Raw genomic sequence first — 15,271 nt, 5'->3', positions numbered from 1 at the left:
CCCTGATTTTTAGCCGCTTGCAAAAATATAAATATACTTAATATTTATAATTAAGACCATGGATTACATATTAATAACCATATTTTTTTCTAAAATCAAAAACATATCGTGTTTCACATTTCACCATTTTGAATTCAAAACGCACATAATTTTGCCGCCATTAACATGCACAAACAACCCCCAAGTTCAAAAAAAGATTTGCATAAAAAAACAAACACCTTTATTTATTTATAGTTAGTTTTAAAGTTTTATTATTCGCTCAAGCTTGCTGAAGATTCTCGGTTGACATTCGGTTTTCTAGTACATGTATTAATTAGTTTAACTAATGCTAAATATAATCTTGCTGTCCATTTACGAGTAATTGAAATATGGATTCGGTTTATTTGTAAAAAGCGCTTGTCGTAAAATAAAATGGAATAATATTCTTTTGCACTGCGGTTTTCCATAGTTTGCTTGATTCGCATATTGTATATAGATTTATTCAGATATTCCCGTGTCTAACGCTTGCTTCGAAACACAATGGCTAAATATACATCAAATATATGTGATTTAATTTCCATTTTTGAGATTCTTGAGTTTTACAGTAAATAAACTACATATACGTTATATTATTCTGACAATTAAATATATGAAAAATATGCATTTCTCGATTTGTTTGGTGTATTTTGGTGTAAATAGCGTGTGGCGCAATATCATTTGTAGTTTTACTTGTATTGTTGGGGTGTACCTCCGTATTGTATATATATATCTGGATATCTTTCGAAGCGGAACGTATGGTTGGGGCACAAGTATGTTTCGAGTAAATTTGTATAAAGGTTAAGGTAATGCGTTTATCTTTAGTAAGGCACTAGTTACACCTTAAGACGCCGCTTAACGTGTAACTACTGACACTGACTACGACACAAATTGCGATTGCAATGCGGTTCTCCCTCCTCTAAATTCTCCGATCCGCGCTCTTCCAGCGATTCTTTAAAGCTTACGTGTATATTTCATTAGCGTATTCATTTCTACATTTTCAATTTCAATTTTTCCATTTTCAATATTCAAATTTTCAATTTCTTATTCATTTCATACATTTTCACTTAGCTGCTACGGCACTACACTGCGCCAAACGAAACTAAACCACCTACTAAAGATAAGACTGCCGGAAAGGTCCGATCGGATCGGGAATTAGCAACTACGTGAAGCGACAGCCACAACTGGGTTTTCGTATTCGTTTTCGATTTCGACTGAGTTCCTAGTGGGTGGTGGTGAAAGTTGAGACAGTGTGTACTGGTAGGCTGATAGTAATTCTTTTGGGGATAGTACATTTCTGTGTTTTACGCATTTGGGTTGGTTACGCTAGTTACAATTTCTAACCTATAAGTACATAGCATTAGGGGGAGAGACAGAGAGAAATAGAAAGAGAGTTGGTATATAGTTAGCGATTGGGTTGTTCTAAGTCGGACTAAAAACTAGTTTTAAACTACATACAAAGTTTAAAATGCAACTGCTCGGGCGAGGGAGAATTTAGTTCGATTTAGTTCTCTTCTTGTTTATCTGGCTTTGGTTTTTGTTTGTATGCAAGTTAAAATCGGTATCAAAATTCATTCAATGATGACATGTAGTAGTGTCCCGTGGTGAGTGATTTAGATTACAGGGATTGTTTGTATGCATGTTGTATAGTTTCTGTAGTTGGCGGCAGTTTTGATACTTGTTTAACATTGGCCTAACCTAGTTGCAGTGGCTACTCTCGCTCCAAGTGGCTGGTGTGTGTGGGCGTATGTGTCTATCTGGGGGATTCACATGCATAGCGGGCTAATAACTAAGTGCAGGGATGGTATCTCATATAATGCTTGCTTGCACATTTCTTGCCCGACTTTGATATATTTCTGAGTTCTGAGTTTACAGGGGTCACTCGATTGCGTTCGAGACAAGAATGCTGGCGGGCTTAGAAGTTAGGTTCAAATGAAAAACTTTCAGTTTATTATAAAATTTCACACTTTCAAATCTTACAATGACTTCGTTTCGTTACATGTTCGTATGTATTTATGGATAGGGACTGTGGGAATGTGTGGGCGTTCGAGTATGAGTATGTGTGATGCGCTTATTGCTTATGCTTCTTCTTTGACATGTACAATGAGATTCGCATTCTACTTAAGATAACTCATTTCGTAAATCATAAATTAGACCATTAACTAAAACAAGCAATTCACAAAAAATATACACTTAAAATCATAAACACAATCGGATGTTCCATGGTACGATACCAATGTCAATGTGGGTCTAAACTTAAAACATAGCGAGCTGATGAACGTAAGCTACCAGTATAGGTCGAACATAAAATTAAAATGTTTTACAAAGACTTTCATATTTCATATTATACATAAGGCCGTTGAGGGGGAATCGAGTTTAATACTTAAAAGTAAGGGCTTCATTTTCGACGTCCTAATCTTTCTTGCCAGCTTTCTTTTTGGGGGAAAAGCTGTTGATAAAGCAAATTCAGCAGGCAGTTTTCTGCATGCGTGTCTTCTGTGTTTTTTTTTGGGTTGTGTGTATGTATGGATGGCATGGGCGTGGGCGTGGCAGGTTGGAATGATGATCGTTCCTTGTGACGCATATATTACAGATACAGTTTTGGTTGCTTGTGGTTTTTGATCGGTATCAACAAACTAGTGCTGATTATATACATCCATGTGGATGTCACATTAGTCTGATACTGAGTGTTGTTGATTCTTGTTCTGTAGACGACTGTTGTTGTTGTGTTTGATTTGCATTTGCTTTGGATTGGATTGGATTGATTTTTACATATCGGATGCGTTTAGTTCAAGAACTTTGCTACTGTTATCATTATGAGGTTGGCCAAGATGATGCAAATGCTTGATTCTGGCAAATAACTACCTCCGGCCACGACCACATCCTTTTCCTCCAGGAGCGGATAGTCGATGACGTGGATAATTCCGTTGGTGCACTCCACATCTGGCCGGTATACGTTGATCTTTTTGTAGTTCCAGATGATCACATAGCCTGCAAGAGGAAGTATTCGTTGTTAAAGTGGTTCGGTTAAAAGGTCGTTGTTTTATGCACTCGATGGGTGGCTAATGCTAGTGGATTGCCCAATGAGCGAGCTATGGGTGGGCATGGCCAGGTTAGGGGGTTTTGTGGGCGGTGCGATGTGGGTTTGACAAACGACAGCACTCACCAGTCCATTCGTGACTAGCATACTCATCATGGAGATCTTTCGATTGGACAACGATTAGATTTAGTTAATAAGCAGAAAGCGAGAAATTTAGTTCGAGAGTTGTAGAAAAACAGGTTCGGTTAGTAATGCAGCACGGTAGGGGAGGACCAATAGAATCAAATCAAATTTATATGAATCGAATTGACTTGAATTGAAAGGAGAAGCATCTGAGCCCTTGGCTTCCCAAGCGAAATACTTACGTCCAGCCTCCTCCTCAACTCGGATGCTCAGGGAGTCGCGGAACGTGGGTAGAACAACGCTTCCCGATTCCTGCGAGAACTTGACCAGATCCTTCATGGTGTACTCCTTATCCGAAATGGCCAAATGACGCTCCAGGATGGACTTAGACTGTGGTTACAATAAAATATATGAGTATTGAAAGGTGACAAAGAACGGCAGGACTGCAAAACATACATGATAGGCAAAATCTTGCATGAAGAGCTTCTTGTGAGCCGATGGGTAGTCCAGCTCAGTCTTCTGCCAGCCCTTGTCCCTGGGCACAAAATAGGTAAAGCGGCGTTGTGTGTTGTTCAGCTGGTCGTTGAAGTGCGAGAAATTTCCCATCTTATAGGTATCACTGCGGAAATGCGGTAAAGTTTAAACATAGTTTTATTAAAGCTTTAAAATCTATCCTACCTCATCATGGGATCGGACTCAAGTTTGCCAAGAACTGTTGTATAAGGCACGCCCAGGACGTGGTCGATAATGTGGACAAAGCCATTGGTCTGGGCTACATCAGCCTGGATAACGGTGGCATTAACGCCGCCTCCCTCAACTGTGATCACGGTATCCGATCCCTCACCACGGACATTAAAGTACAGGAAGGTGTTGTTGTTGACAGTGGGTACCTGAGCAATCTGGATACCAATGGGTTTTATTAAAATCGAACCAAAAATCAATGCAAAATATGCCCTTACCAAATTGGCATTCTTCTGCCTGATCTTATCCACATTCAAGCGGTCCTTGATGATGTGCATGTTCAAGATTTGCCTCATCTTGTTGCGGTCTCTGCAAAGTCCAATTATTTATAACTTTAATGGGTTACATATTTTTGAACAATCTGAACTATCTTACCGCAGAACATTATTGATATTGGAAGAGTTCCAAGCTTCATTGCTGGGGGCCAAAATGGTCACTTCCGACAAACTGTTAATGTCGTCCAAAACTGCTCCTCCATTGTCCATGATAACTTCGTAGAACTTTCGCAGAGCTCCGTTCTCAGCATTTTCCTTTAAAATACAGTACCCGATTAATAAGGGGGTTCATAATAAACAAAAAAAAAGAACTTGGCTTAAAGAAAAATGTATCTAAATAAAATATTAAATGAGGGGAGGTACGCATAAGCATTTAAGGTTTTTGGTGTTCTTTTGGACACGTAAAAACAATTACGAAAATAATACAGCAATAAGACAAAAGTCCGATTATATTATAAACCAATTATACACATATTGGTAGGGGAATGGGTGGCTGGCCAATTGAGTCGTGAATCAATGGAGATGTCAAATGACTCACTACAAACATCGTAATGTATACGATTTTATGGTAACAAAATCTATAAATTCATTGAGTTAATAGTGCGGTGGTTGGGTTGGATGGCAATTTGATAGCGAAGCGTTGCACTGATGACTGTTGTGGTTTTTGTTCTTGTTCTGCCGGTGTGTTATTTACTTACGTTCATGAACTAAATCATTTTTTTAAAACGGTGTGGTAGAAGAAATATTTCGTTTTTCATTCGATGTGATTTAGTCAAGATAGGGTTCGAACAAAATTGAATTGAAACATTAAAATATTAATTTTTTTGGGATATGGGTTCCACGCAGATTGCCCGAGTAGTTCCGCCACATAAATTTGAAATAAAGCACAAGGGAAATATATTTAATTTTCTTTGTTCCTAGGCATTTTGCAGTGAGCAGGCTTATGGTTTCATTTATTTACATTATTATTTAACAGCGTGCACTTGTCAACATTTTAAAGCGAATAAACCATTTTATTGCTATAAATCAATATATTTACAAGTATTACATAAAAGAAAAAGCGGTAAGACAAAATTTCTGACGCAAAATAAAAGGTAATCCGTTAGAAATAAAATTGAAAAATGGATAATTAATATTAATTTAAAATATTTCACTTTTAAAGTAATGCCCTTCAATTAAAACTCTTTAACATCTTTTAAAGCATTATGTGCATTTTTTTCAATTTCAATAGAAATAGTAGTTACTCAACTAAACTAGTGCTGTAACATCATATACATTTTGTGGATCTGCTCATCAAGGTCTGAACCTTCCCGAATTTGCACCACTTAATAAACTTTACACTCTTGGACGAAAATCATGCATTGGGAGAATACATAGCAGGGGATGCAACACAAAATGCAACTTTAAAGAAATTAATAAACTTAATTTAAAAATCGGTTTCTTGTTCTGTTTACCTTGAACGACTGAATGCGTTAACATATTGGTTTTTGTTTCAATTTGTCGGTGCATCGATTCAATTTTAGAGCGATATGTGGTTGGGTTGGGTTGTGTTGTAGTTTTAGATACAATTATTCGGCATGTGGCGAGAAACAAAGGATAGAGGTATGGATCAGTAAGTAGCCAAAGGAGCGTATCACAAGTAATTACAACAGAACTAGATTGGAAATTTCGAAAACGATAGCACGATATGGAGGCGTTGACGATTCGAGCGGTCGAATGATATAGCCACTCTACAATCCGTTTCACAACTATAAGACTAACTACTTGAGAACTACATTACTAGACTGAAAACGTCATAAGATATACTTCTTTGCATTTTATCTAATAGTTGCGAAACGCACTGTACATAATGTATATGCCTATGAGGGAGCTATTTATCGGGCAGGGTGGTGTTTTCGGATTAGGCTTATAAGAAACATATACAGCTACGGTTACGATTATGATCAAAGCATGCCTGCTGATAGCGAGCGAACGGTGATTGACCATTGATATGCACAGCGATTGAGGGTTCGAAGAGCGTTAGCCAATCAGTGATAAAGATTAATTTATAAATGTTCTTTGGAGGCTATTAAGTTGCCAATACATTCAATACAGAACAATGGGGTTTTTTGTGAATGAAGCTTTTGTCGATTTCGGTCAGATCGAGCAAGGCGCATTTTCAGCAATTTTTTTTTGAAGTGTTTGCCAATTGGTGATAAAATCACGTATTGAATTTCGAGGGCCAATTTTGAGCGCCTTGCCCAACTGAGTCAGTCTATTGCACTATTCAATGCAATAACTGCCAGTGAAATGCATTTTGATACGGAAATCTGATTCATAGAAAAATTTACATGAAATACATTACGGTTATATAATTTCTTTTTTTGGTTTTTCAGTTTTTGGCAATACTTACATTACACCCAAAATTTTTTTAAAATAAAATTTATATTTTAAAAATTATTTTAAAATAAAATTTTGCTATTGATTTTACATAGACCCGAATTGGTATACTGAGTTTTGAGCAAATTCCTTTGTTAGAGGAAACTTGCGCCAAATTTGGGCTAAAATTCAGTTCTAGATAAAATCAGTCTTTTGGGTTTTCATTTGTATTAATAAGATGTATCTAGGGGATAATTAGATCTAGTGTCTGCATTGATCTATTATATTCTGTATGTATTAAAGCTGTGGTTTCTGGGTGCCATTTTATTTGGTTTTGGCTTTGCCCCCAGTTGAGCTGCGAGAAAACTTTGGCCTAAGGAATTTTCTCCCTGTGGCGACATATCTTTTTTTTCAGGAGCTGCTCAATTAAGGTCAAAGAAAAGCCGAGTGTTTGATGTCTGTGTTTGAATGTGTCAAGCTCATGTATTGTAGCATTCGCTGGGGCAGCTGGCAAGCGATTTAATTGGTTTCCCAGTCTCCTCGGTTCGGAACTGCCGCCAGCGCTATCTTTCAGTGCGTGCCGAGCCAATCAAAATGCCAAGCCTTATCACAAGCCGCAGGCACTATCATTGTTTCTGGTTGTCGGTGTCTTGGACTGTCTGTGTCTGTGTCTGTGTCGTGTCGGTGTGGCTACAATTGCCCTGGATGCGTTTCCCCAACACCCCACATACCTGCAGAAATTGGGTGACCGTCGTATCGATAATCATCAGCGGTCGGTGGATCAGATGGACCACTCCGTTGCTCACTGGGATATTGGCCTTGACAATCTCGGCCAGAACCACTCCCTCGCGGTGCTTGGCATCACCCACAATGGTGTTGGACTTTACGTACACTGCAATGGGAGAATATATAATTGGAATACATAAATAATTTGGCTGTACAAGCCGAATATATCGGATTATATTGACAGATTTATGATAAATAGATATAGTACTTAATATAAACATAGATTACTCACTTTTGCCGTTCTTCTGTTTGAAGAAACTGACGGTGACCTTAAGCAAGTCCTCAAAGGCGGCGGAAGTCTTGGGATCGTCGTGCTGGGCAGCGGCAGTGAAGATGACAGTGTTGGGTATCACATGGCCATCGATGACCTTGGCGTCCACCAGGCTGCTGCGAGCCGTTAGCTAAGATTATAAAGGGTTTGTTAAACAAAGCCAACAAGTATAATTCAAGTACAATCCTACCTTGAAGCCCTCATCAACGGGAACCAGGAAGGTGTGCTGGCCAGCGGCATCATAGACCGACTCCTTCTTGGCCATCGTCATCTGGGTGCGGTACGTGCGCACACCAATGTTGTCCACATTGAACTCCTCGGCCTTCTGCAGGAACTTGAGAGCATTCGGGTTGCTGGGGGTGTCCGAATGGCCAGCCTTGACGGTGAGCGGCTCCAGCACCTCGTCGATGATGTGCATGATCTGTGGGTGGGTGGATAAGAGAGGGAGTTTAAATTTGTTGGAATTTAACATGTGTATATAAGGCCACTGACCTGCCGCTTGCCATCGTTGTTCGTCTCCACACTGAGCGAGGGTATGATCCGGGCATTGTTCACAAAGATGTCGCCATTCGAGTTCTTTGTGATGTACAGCGGCGGATTGCCGGCCATGTCCGATGACACGGTATTCGGCAGTCGTTTCTGGGTGTACGCCTCAGTGGCTGCAATGGATAGTCAGAGGGTGGAGTCATGTTATTTTTTTGATGTTTTATTATTTTTAATCAGCCTGATTGAAACTGGGACTCACTAATGTGATAGAGCACATGGGCGGTTTTGCTCTTGTAGCGCTGGAAGGCTTCATTGGTGGGCACAAAGATCGTGCAACTGCGCAGCGAAAGCGTCGAGTTGGCAATTTGATTGCTCTCCAGCAGGCTGTAGAACTGAAAAGATACATAGACGGGTTCGTTACACTCATTCGCGTCGCTCCATTGCCAATATCTTATCGAACCGAGTGGGGGGGGGAGTAAGTGGGTGGTGGTTCTCGGGCGGAGTGGGTGCTTTTTGGGGTGGTTCGCAGACGGTTGCTGGGCGGTTTTGGCAAAACGGCAACCGGCCAGCACCATGGCAACGTCTAACAAACTAATAAAATGAGGAACAACATTATGCATGTGTCCTGGTTGGGATGGCAGGGCGGCGTACCAGAAAAAAGGTTTATTGAACCAATTACGTAAGCCTCTAGGGGTGGGTTACGCTGCCACCCAAGTGGATTGTGTGTCATTCGATTCTAGAACGGGATGTGAAAATGCATTTTCCAGCCACAGCCACCCCAAAAAGGCAGCCACTGACCCTAAACCAGGCCCTCCAGAGTCAGTTGCTCGAGCGGGCCGCTGCCACCTGCCCCTGCCACATGAGGCCACATGCAACCGCACACTCTGCGGCTTCCCGGCAGAGAACCACTGGCCGCCACGCCCCGCTACACATTCCCAGTCGGCTTTATGAGGTCCTGCGGATATATCTGTGTGTGTCTCCCAGTGTGCCTGTGTGGGTGCGTGTCCTGCCGGGGACAACACCTTTTTCCGTGCCCTCCTTTAAAACGGTCGTGTGACTCTCGTGTTTTCGTTGCTGCCCAGCATGAGTCATGGCAATTTGGCCTTAAAGGTCCGTCCTTTCCCTTTTCCATTCTTGTTCCCATTTCCCCTGCCTGCTGAACATATCTATGCTCTGGCATCGCCAACACACACGCATGTACACCGAGAAAAGAGGTCTAAGTTAGGGATATGTCCTTAAGTCAATCTATGTGTCGGAATAAGCAGATCAATTTCAATGAATTGGATTCGTTTGAGTGTAATCGAGTTCAATCGAACTTCTGAATTCTAAGGATTGAACACCAGTCTTTCACCACTTACAAGAAAACAACCTTGACTCACGATTATATATTTTTGGTTATTTCCTAGCCAACTACAATTTAGTAAATTGAATTTACTTCAATAAATTCTTAAACAGTTCAAATAAGTTATTTTCCCACAGTGTAAATACTTTTTATTCTCGCTCTCCATTCATTTTCTTTTTGGTAATTCGAAACCGTCAGTTGTCGGAGCCGTTAGCGGTGTTGTTGTCCTGGTCGTGGACATTCGAGTCGCCGCTGGCTTTGTTCTTGGCCCGTCTCCGGTTTTTGGCCAGAATTGCTTGGCCGGTTTCTATTTCGCTCTCAAAATGTTTTTGCTTATCTGCCAGGAGAGTGCCCTACTGTTAAGTGGGGTCTCAGGGACTGACTGTGGCATATGTCACAGGTTGATATGGGATATGGGATACCTTCAGGTACAATGGCCCATAGATTCGAGAGAAGTTTTAGTGAATAGAAGATATTGTTTGGCCCGAAAACTGTGACACTTTCACTGGGCGGCCATTTTGCAATGCCCATCTGTCAGCATCCTTACCAATTTCAACCCCCTTTGGGATCTGGCTAGAAGCCTTTGACAATTAGATGCAATTACTTTCATAAATTTTCGTTATCCAATGTTTTGCATTTGATGAACGAAGAGAGAGAAGAGGGCGGAAGGGAACTGAACCCATCCTAATGAGTTTCCGGCTCTTTTGGCACATCATCGCGATAAGGCGACGAGCTCTTCCCCGGGGAGTCTTTTTCGGAAGCCCTCGAATTTGATGCAATTGTTAGAGTATTATCCTGTCATCGATAAACAGTTTCCCTTTTCGGGCTGGGGCGTCTCATTTACTATGCAAACATCACTCTCCGCCGCCAAAAATTGCTCCCAAGGGGGAGGGTTGTTGAAAAGCGCATTTTGATTTTCCCGAGTGCCAAGCCAATGACCCTGGGGCCACAGACGCACCCCGAAAATCAAGGGTACGAGTCAGACGGCGGCGCAAACAATAATTTGGCCAATGGCCCTATGAATACTGCTTAACTAAATTAAGTCCAAAACACATGTGAATTGTACATATATGATGTCTTTTGTTTGCGGTCCAATTTTACAATAGCTTAATTGTGTGTTCGTGTTGTTTCTGTTTGGTTTTTGGAATTGCAGCTTACCCTAACATACCTCCTCAAGGATTCGACAAAGCTCTGAAAGAGATAGAGAGAGAGAGAAAGAAAGAAAGAGAGAGACAGAGAACCGCTGGCAGTTCAAACTTTTTTTTGTTTTTCTTTCGATTTGTAGCCAAAAAATTGTACTAATTCCTATACCAAAAATTCTACGAAAAGGAGAGGGGCGCGGCACTTGAGGAAATTGAATTTCCACCATCTAATGGAGCCATTAAATCTAATTAGCCAAGAGAGCGAGAGCCAAGCTTCGTATTTCGGAGTAGGGACAGAAATCGGAGCAGGAGCAGGGGGCTGAGGGATGTTGGTTTCCTTCTGGGCGAGTGCATGTTGTATAAATAAATTTAATTGGTACAAATTATGTATGCATATGTCGGTTGTTGTACAGTACTATATATTTTCTTTTTGATAATTGCAGCGGCAGCAGAAACAGAAAACACAAGCGAAAGCGATCTCAACCCCCGCCGACTTGGGAATTGGAATTGAGATTCGGGCGGCACAGCATTTCTCTTTTAATTGGCAGGGCAGTTGGAAAGGGGGATCGAAAGGGGGGTTCTACGAGCGGCATCACTCCGAGGCCATTCCGCCCCCACGCCACGGATTATAAATGTACATACATAGCTCGGAGATCCGTCTATGAGCATCTGGATCCATTAAGGTCAGTCGTGGCTCATTCATCGCCTGCTCGCCTGTAATGGAGCTCGACGCATATCAAATAACGCGCCTTGGCATCGCATTGAATTCTTAAATTAAATTTAATTGAATTCGATGATGCTGCGAGTGAGAGTGTGGACTGGTCGGCACCGTGAGTGTTCCTAGACAGAGTTCAGCCAGCAGTTGACAACCGAGCTCGGGTCCACACCCCCACTCGGCCAACTGCAATTGCATCAGTCAAAGGTTAAAAATTAAAATTAATAAAACGCACAAGACGTTGACGCACGACAGGAAGTGGGGGTCAATCGCAGGAGGTCATTTCTCATTTCTCGGACCCGCACATGGTCAGCAATGTTTTTTTTTTAGATACACGCACGCCTGAACAATGTGTGTATGTAAATTAATTTCGGCTGAAATTTCACTTGGTTATTTAAAGATAAAGAAACCAAGCTTTGCTTACTTCAATTGGTTTCCTCCAGTGCTATTAGTTTAATTTAAGTCAGTACTGGGATTAGCACGGAATGCGATATGCCATATCAGCTCGTTTAAAACTCTCTCTCCTGAACTCGGTAATTTGCCAAGCAAAACCACAGTCCGTAAGCCGCAAACCAAGACACAACCAACCTACATTTATCTAAACCATCAGCATGTAATGAGAAGTGCAGGCATAATGAGAAAAGAAGTCTGAGTTTGACTTTGGTGGAACTAGATAAGATACCCTTCCAAACTAGTTTTGTAAGGATTTTAATCCGATTAAGATTATGAAAAAGATTTAACTTTAGTGGTTAGTCTTTGGAAATCAATTTAAATTTATTAAATTTTACTAGAAAATTTAAGAGAACAATTAGAATCGAAAAAAATAACAAATTCCAAATACATTTATTTATCTCTCGAGTTCATCAAGAAATAAGCCTGGAAATGCGATTGCCAAGAGTTGACTTTAATCCTTCAGTTTTACGGCCTTAAATTTACATAAGCGACTAAAGATTACTTTCCGCCCCTACGTTTTTATGACGACCAAGTGGACCCACCCTCATATTCATACAAAACTGATAAAGCGGCCGGAAATGTTTTTTTCTGAATGTGTCAAACTTCTGGGCGAAGTTAAAATACCCTAAAGCAAAGGGTGCAAATGAGCAAGCCGAATCCCCCTTCTCGTTTTTATTTTTCGCTGTACGCTCTGTTTGGTCTATAGCGACTTCAAAAGGTTGTGCTTTCTGTGTGGATGCAACTACTTCCCTGAGACCCAGGTTCATAGACACCTGCAGCAACAATTACAGTCGTCTATCCCGCTCTATTGTCGCACGCTTTCTTTTTACTTGGAACTTCATTTAATTTTTTACTCAGCACGTATTTCGGGAGTTAAGCGCTAAGCAGACTAGAAAATTAGGCAGGGGCTTAGATTAGGTTTTCGAAAAGGGTTCCAAACTAGTCACTCTACTTTAAGAATCTATAAATAATAAATAATAAATCTACTGTTTATCATCAACTTATATTCAAAAAGACAACATTTTTAAGTCCTACCTTATAAGTATAAGCAATCCTAGAATTAAGATAATTTTTTCTGGTGTAAAATTATGAACCCTTTTGCTAGCTAAGCCCCCGCCCCTGGGCTCATTACACATGTTGTTCTTGTTATTTCAGCCGCGTACCTTTGTTGGCTTCTGACTTTTTTACACTTTAATGTGTTTTTCTATGTGCTTTGTGTGTGAGTTGGCCTGTGAAGGTGTAAAAAGGCAAAACTATATATAAAACTGTTATGCTCAGTGGACGTCAACGGCCGGCGTTTTTTTTTTGGTTTTGTGGGTAGAGCCCAGTCTGCCGACTTGTGCTTAATTTATGTGGCTTTTCATTTTTACATAACATACTCTGCCATGCATACGAATTGCTGCCAAGTCGAGCTAAGCGGTCGGCTGAACTTTCCACCAGGGATTTCGGATTTAAGGTAGCATCATCGATTTTCCGCAGTCCCAACAACAAGTGAGATGGCTAAAGGTCAAGGACGATGCTGCCGGGATATTTGTAGCTATAGCTACCTGTGCCCAAATGCGGGTGCCTAAGCCATCTGTCCGTCCCTCTTGCGCAGGCTCCTTTCCGCCTCGCCCCGTCTCCCTCACACACTCTGTCAAGGCTTTTCCTTTCAAGGCCATCGAAATGTGGCGACTCTGCTCGGGGGATGGCACAATTATAGCCGAACTTTGATACATTGGGACTATACATATGCTGTCACGGTAAGCACTTCGATGGTAAGAATATGTAGGTCTAACAAAAATGTATTTATAATAATTGCTTAGATGGTCCCCCAATTCTAATAAATCTAAAAAACCTTTTCCTTTTGTCAGAAAAAAACTAAACCATTCTGACTATTTGGACATACTTTTATAAAAGAAAGTTCAAGTTACTAAAAACTTCTAGCGCATATACGGTTTAGTTGTGGTTTTTTACTAAGATTTTTAAATTTAATCGGCTTAGATATACAAAAAGATATATTAGGTTAACAGTTTCATGTTAATAGTAAAAATGCTAGCCAAGAAATTTCACAGAAACAGATTCGAGTCGCTTGGTAACACTTTAAAAGTGTTATAGACTGAAAAAAGACTCTCGTAGACCTTAAAATATGACTTTTTTAATCTTCCTTAAATATTGAAGTGCATACACACAATTTTATAATCCTTACGCAAGATAGATTTTTGACTGAAACTTTCCATTGGAAAGATACAAGTAATCTAAGAATTGAGAGCTATATGATAGTCGCTTTATTTAGATAGGGTTACTAAAAATTCACCGTAGGCAGGGCCGACTGTACCCAAGGTGAGCGGGGGGCGGTGGGTGGTGCTTGTGGCTTACTCGCCTACAAGTGTTTCGGTATTGTTTTCGGTATTACTTGCACCAACTGTTTCTGCTGCTACTGCTTTCTTCTTCTTCACCTTGTTCTAGCACCTCTTTCTCCTCCTCCTCCACTTCATCTCCTCGTTCTTGTTCTTCTTCTTCTGACTCACCTGGGAGAGTTCCGAGTCATCGCGTAATTTGTCCGCCAAATCGGCGGCGGCGGCTGCGTTCGCGGCGCAGAGCAGCGCCAAAAGCAGCGCTGCGGCGTTCAGCATTTTAGCAACAACAACAACAACACTTGATTATGGGGCTCTGCTGGCAGTGTACGTACGTGTGTGTGTGTTGTATTTTGGGGGGCGGGGCGTGTGCGAGTGTGAGTGCGCTGCTCTACGATTAAGATCTGCAATTCAAAGGCAAACAACAGTTAGCCGACAAGCAAACAGTATATTCCTCTTCCTCGAAAAGAAAATATTAATTCACAGATATCGTTTTCAGCAAAACTGGGCTTATGCTTTTTTCTCGCTCTTTGTTTTTACAAGGCTTTTTGCGCTTCCTGTTATTGTTCTGTTCTTTTCTGCTTTTTCTCCTTGCCTTGCAGCAGAGCAGGTCGAATACCGTTATGTCACATACAGAGAACGACAAGCGAAAAACGGACCACCGAGGAATCGGCAAGCACAACACAGATGCAAACAGCTAGAAACAAAGCTGCGCTTATTGTGTATTATTTTTTCTCAATTCCGCTGTGTGTTTAATAATTATTATGCGCATTCCCATTCCGCTGCTGCGGCACTTTTCTTATTTTAGTGTCTTTATGCAGCTTTTTTGTGGTCTGCGTAATTCTTGGAAAGTCGGGCTGCGGGAATCGAACGAACGCCACACAAATTATGCAATGCACGGTCGAAGAAAGCATATACTTTAAATAGCACACAAACGAACGCTGCGCGGGGGCAAATGGTAAATCAATAACAAGAACAGCGAAACGGCTTGCACCTAATTCAGAGTTATATCGTATGCACAGTATAGATTTTTCACTTTTCAAAGGGGGGAGCCAGTACCAGTCGGAGGAACCGCAACGTGCGCCACGCTCGAACGTTTTTTTCGAATTGAAATTTCAATTTGAAACGAACAGAACAGGTTTAAGCCGAGCGTTGGCCGGGGTTGCCGATTTAGCTATTTTCCCTCTA

The 15,271-nt window shown here is 41.1% G+C and overlaps 1 protein-coding gene across 14 annotated transcripts; it reads right to left on the bottom strand.

Moving 5' to 3' along the window:
- Positions 1-234: 234 nt before the first annotated feature.
- On the bottom strand, positions 235-15,267 carry LOC119545709 (fasciclin-1). Of its 14 annotated transcripts, XM_037851505.1 has the most exons (19): positions 15,143-15,267; positions 14,258-14,487; positions 10,596-10,628; positions 8,355-8,487; positions 8,102-8,268; positions 7,800-8,030; positions 7,571-7,739; positions 7,284-7,444; positions 6,587-6,604; positions 5,649-5,657; positions 4,893-4,901; positions 4,295-4,449; positions 4,138-4,228; positions 3,857-4,077; positions 3,635-3,797; positions 3,421-3,568; positions 3,182-3,217; positions 2,881-3,006; positions 235-1,359 (listed from the first exon to the last, which is right to left on the bottom strand). In XM_037851505.1, the coding sequence occupies exons 2-19, from the start codon at positions 14,360-14,362 to the stop codon at positions 1,355-1,357; spliced, it is 1,980 nt and encodes a 659-aa protein (XP_037707433.1). In that variant the 5' UTR covers positions 14,363-14,487; positions 15,143-15,267; the 3' UTR covers positions 235-1,354. The 14 variants fall into 14 exon arrangements, with proteins under 14 accessions (XP_037707433.1, XP_037707423.1, XP_037707436.1 ...); XM_037851495.1 differs by having other exon boundaries at positions 235-3,006; XM_037851508.1 differs by lacking the exon at positions 3,182-3,217.
- Between the last annotated feature and the right edge of the window lie 4 nt (positions 15,268-15,271).

Source organism: Drosophila subpulchrella, chromosome 3R, assembly GCF_014743375.2.
Source record: "Drosophila subpulchrella strain 33 F10 #4 breed RU33 chromosome 3R, RU_Dsub_v1.1 Primary Assembly, whole genome shotgun sequence".
Classification (NCBI taxonomy): domain Eukaryota; kingdom Metazoa; phylum Arthropoda; class Insecta; order Diptera; family Drosophilidae; genus Drosophila; species Drosophila subpulchrella.
Note: the sequence above shows the minus strand (reverse complement) of the source record. Positions and strands in the feature narration are given on the sequence as shown.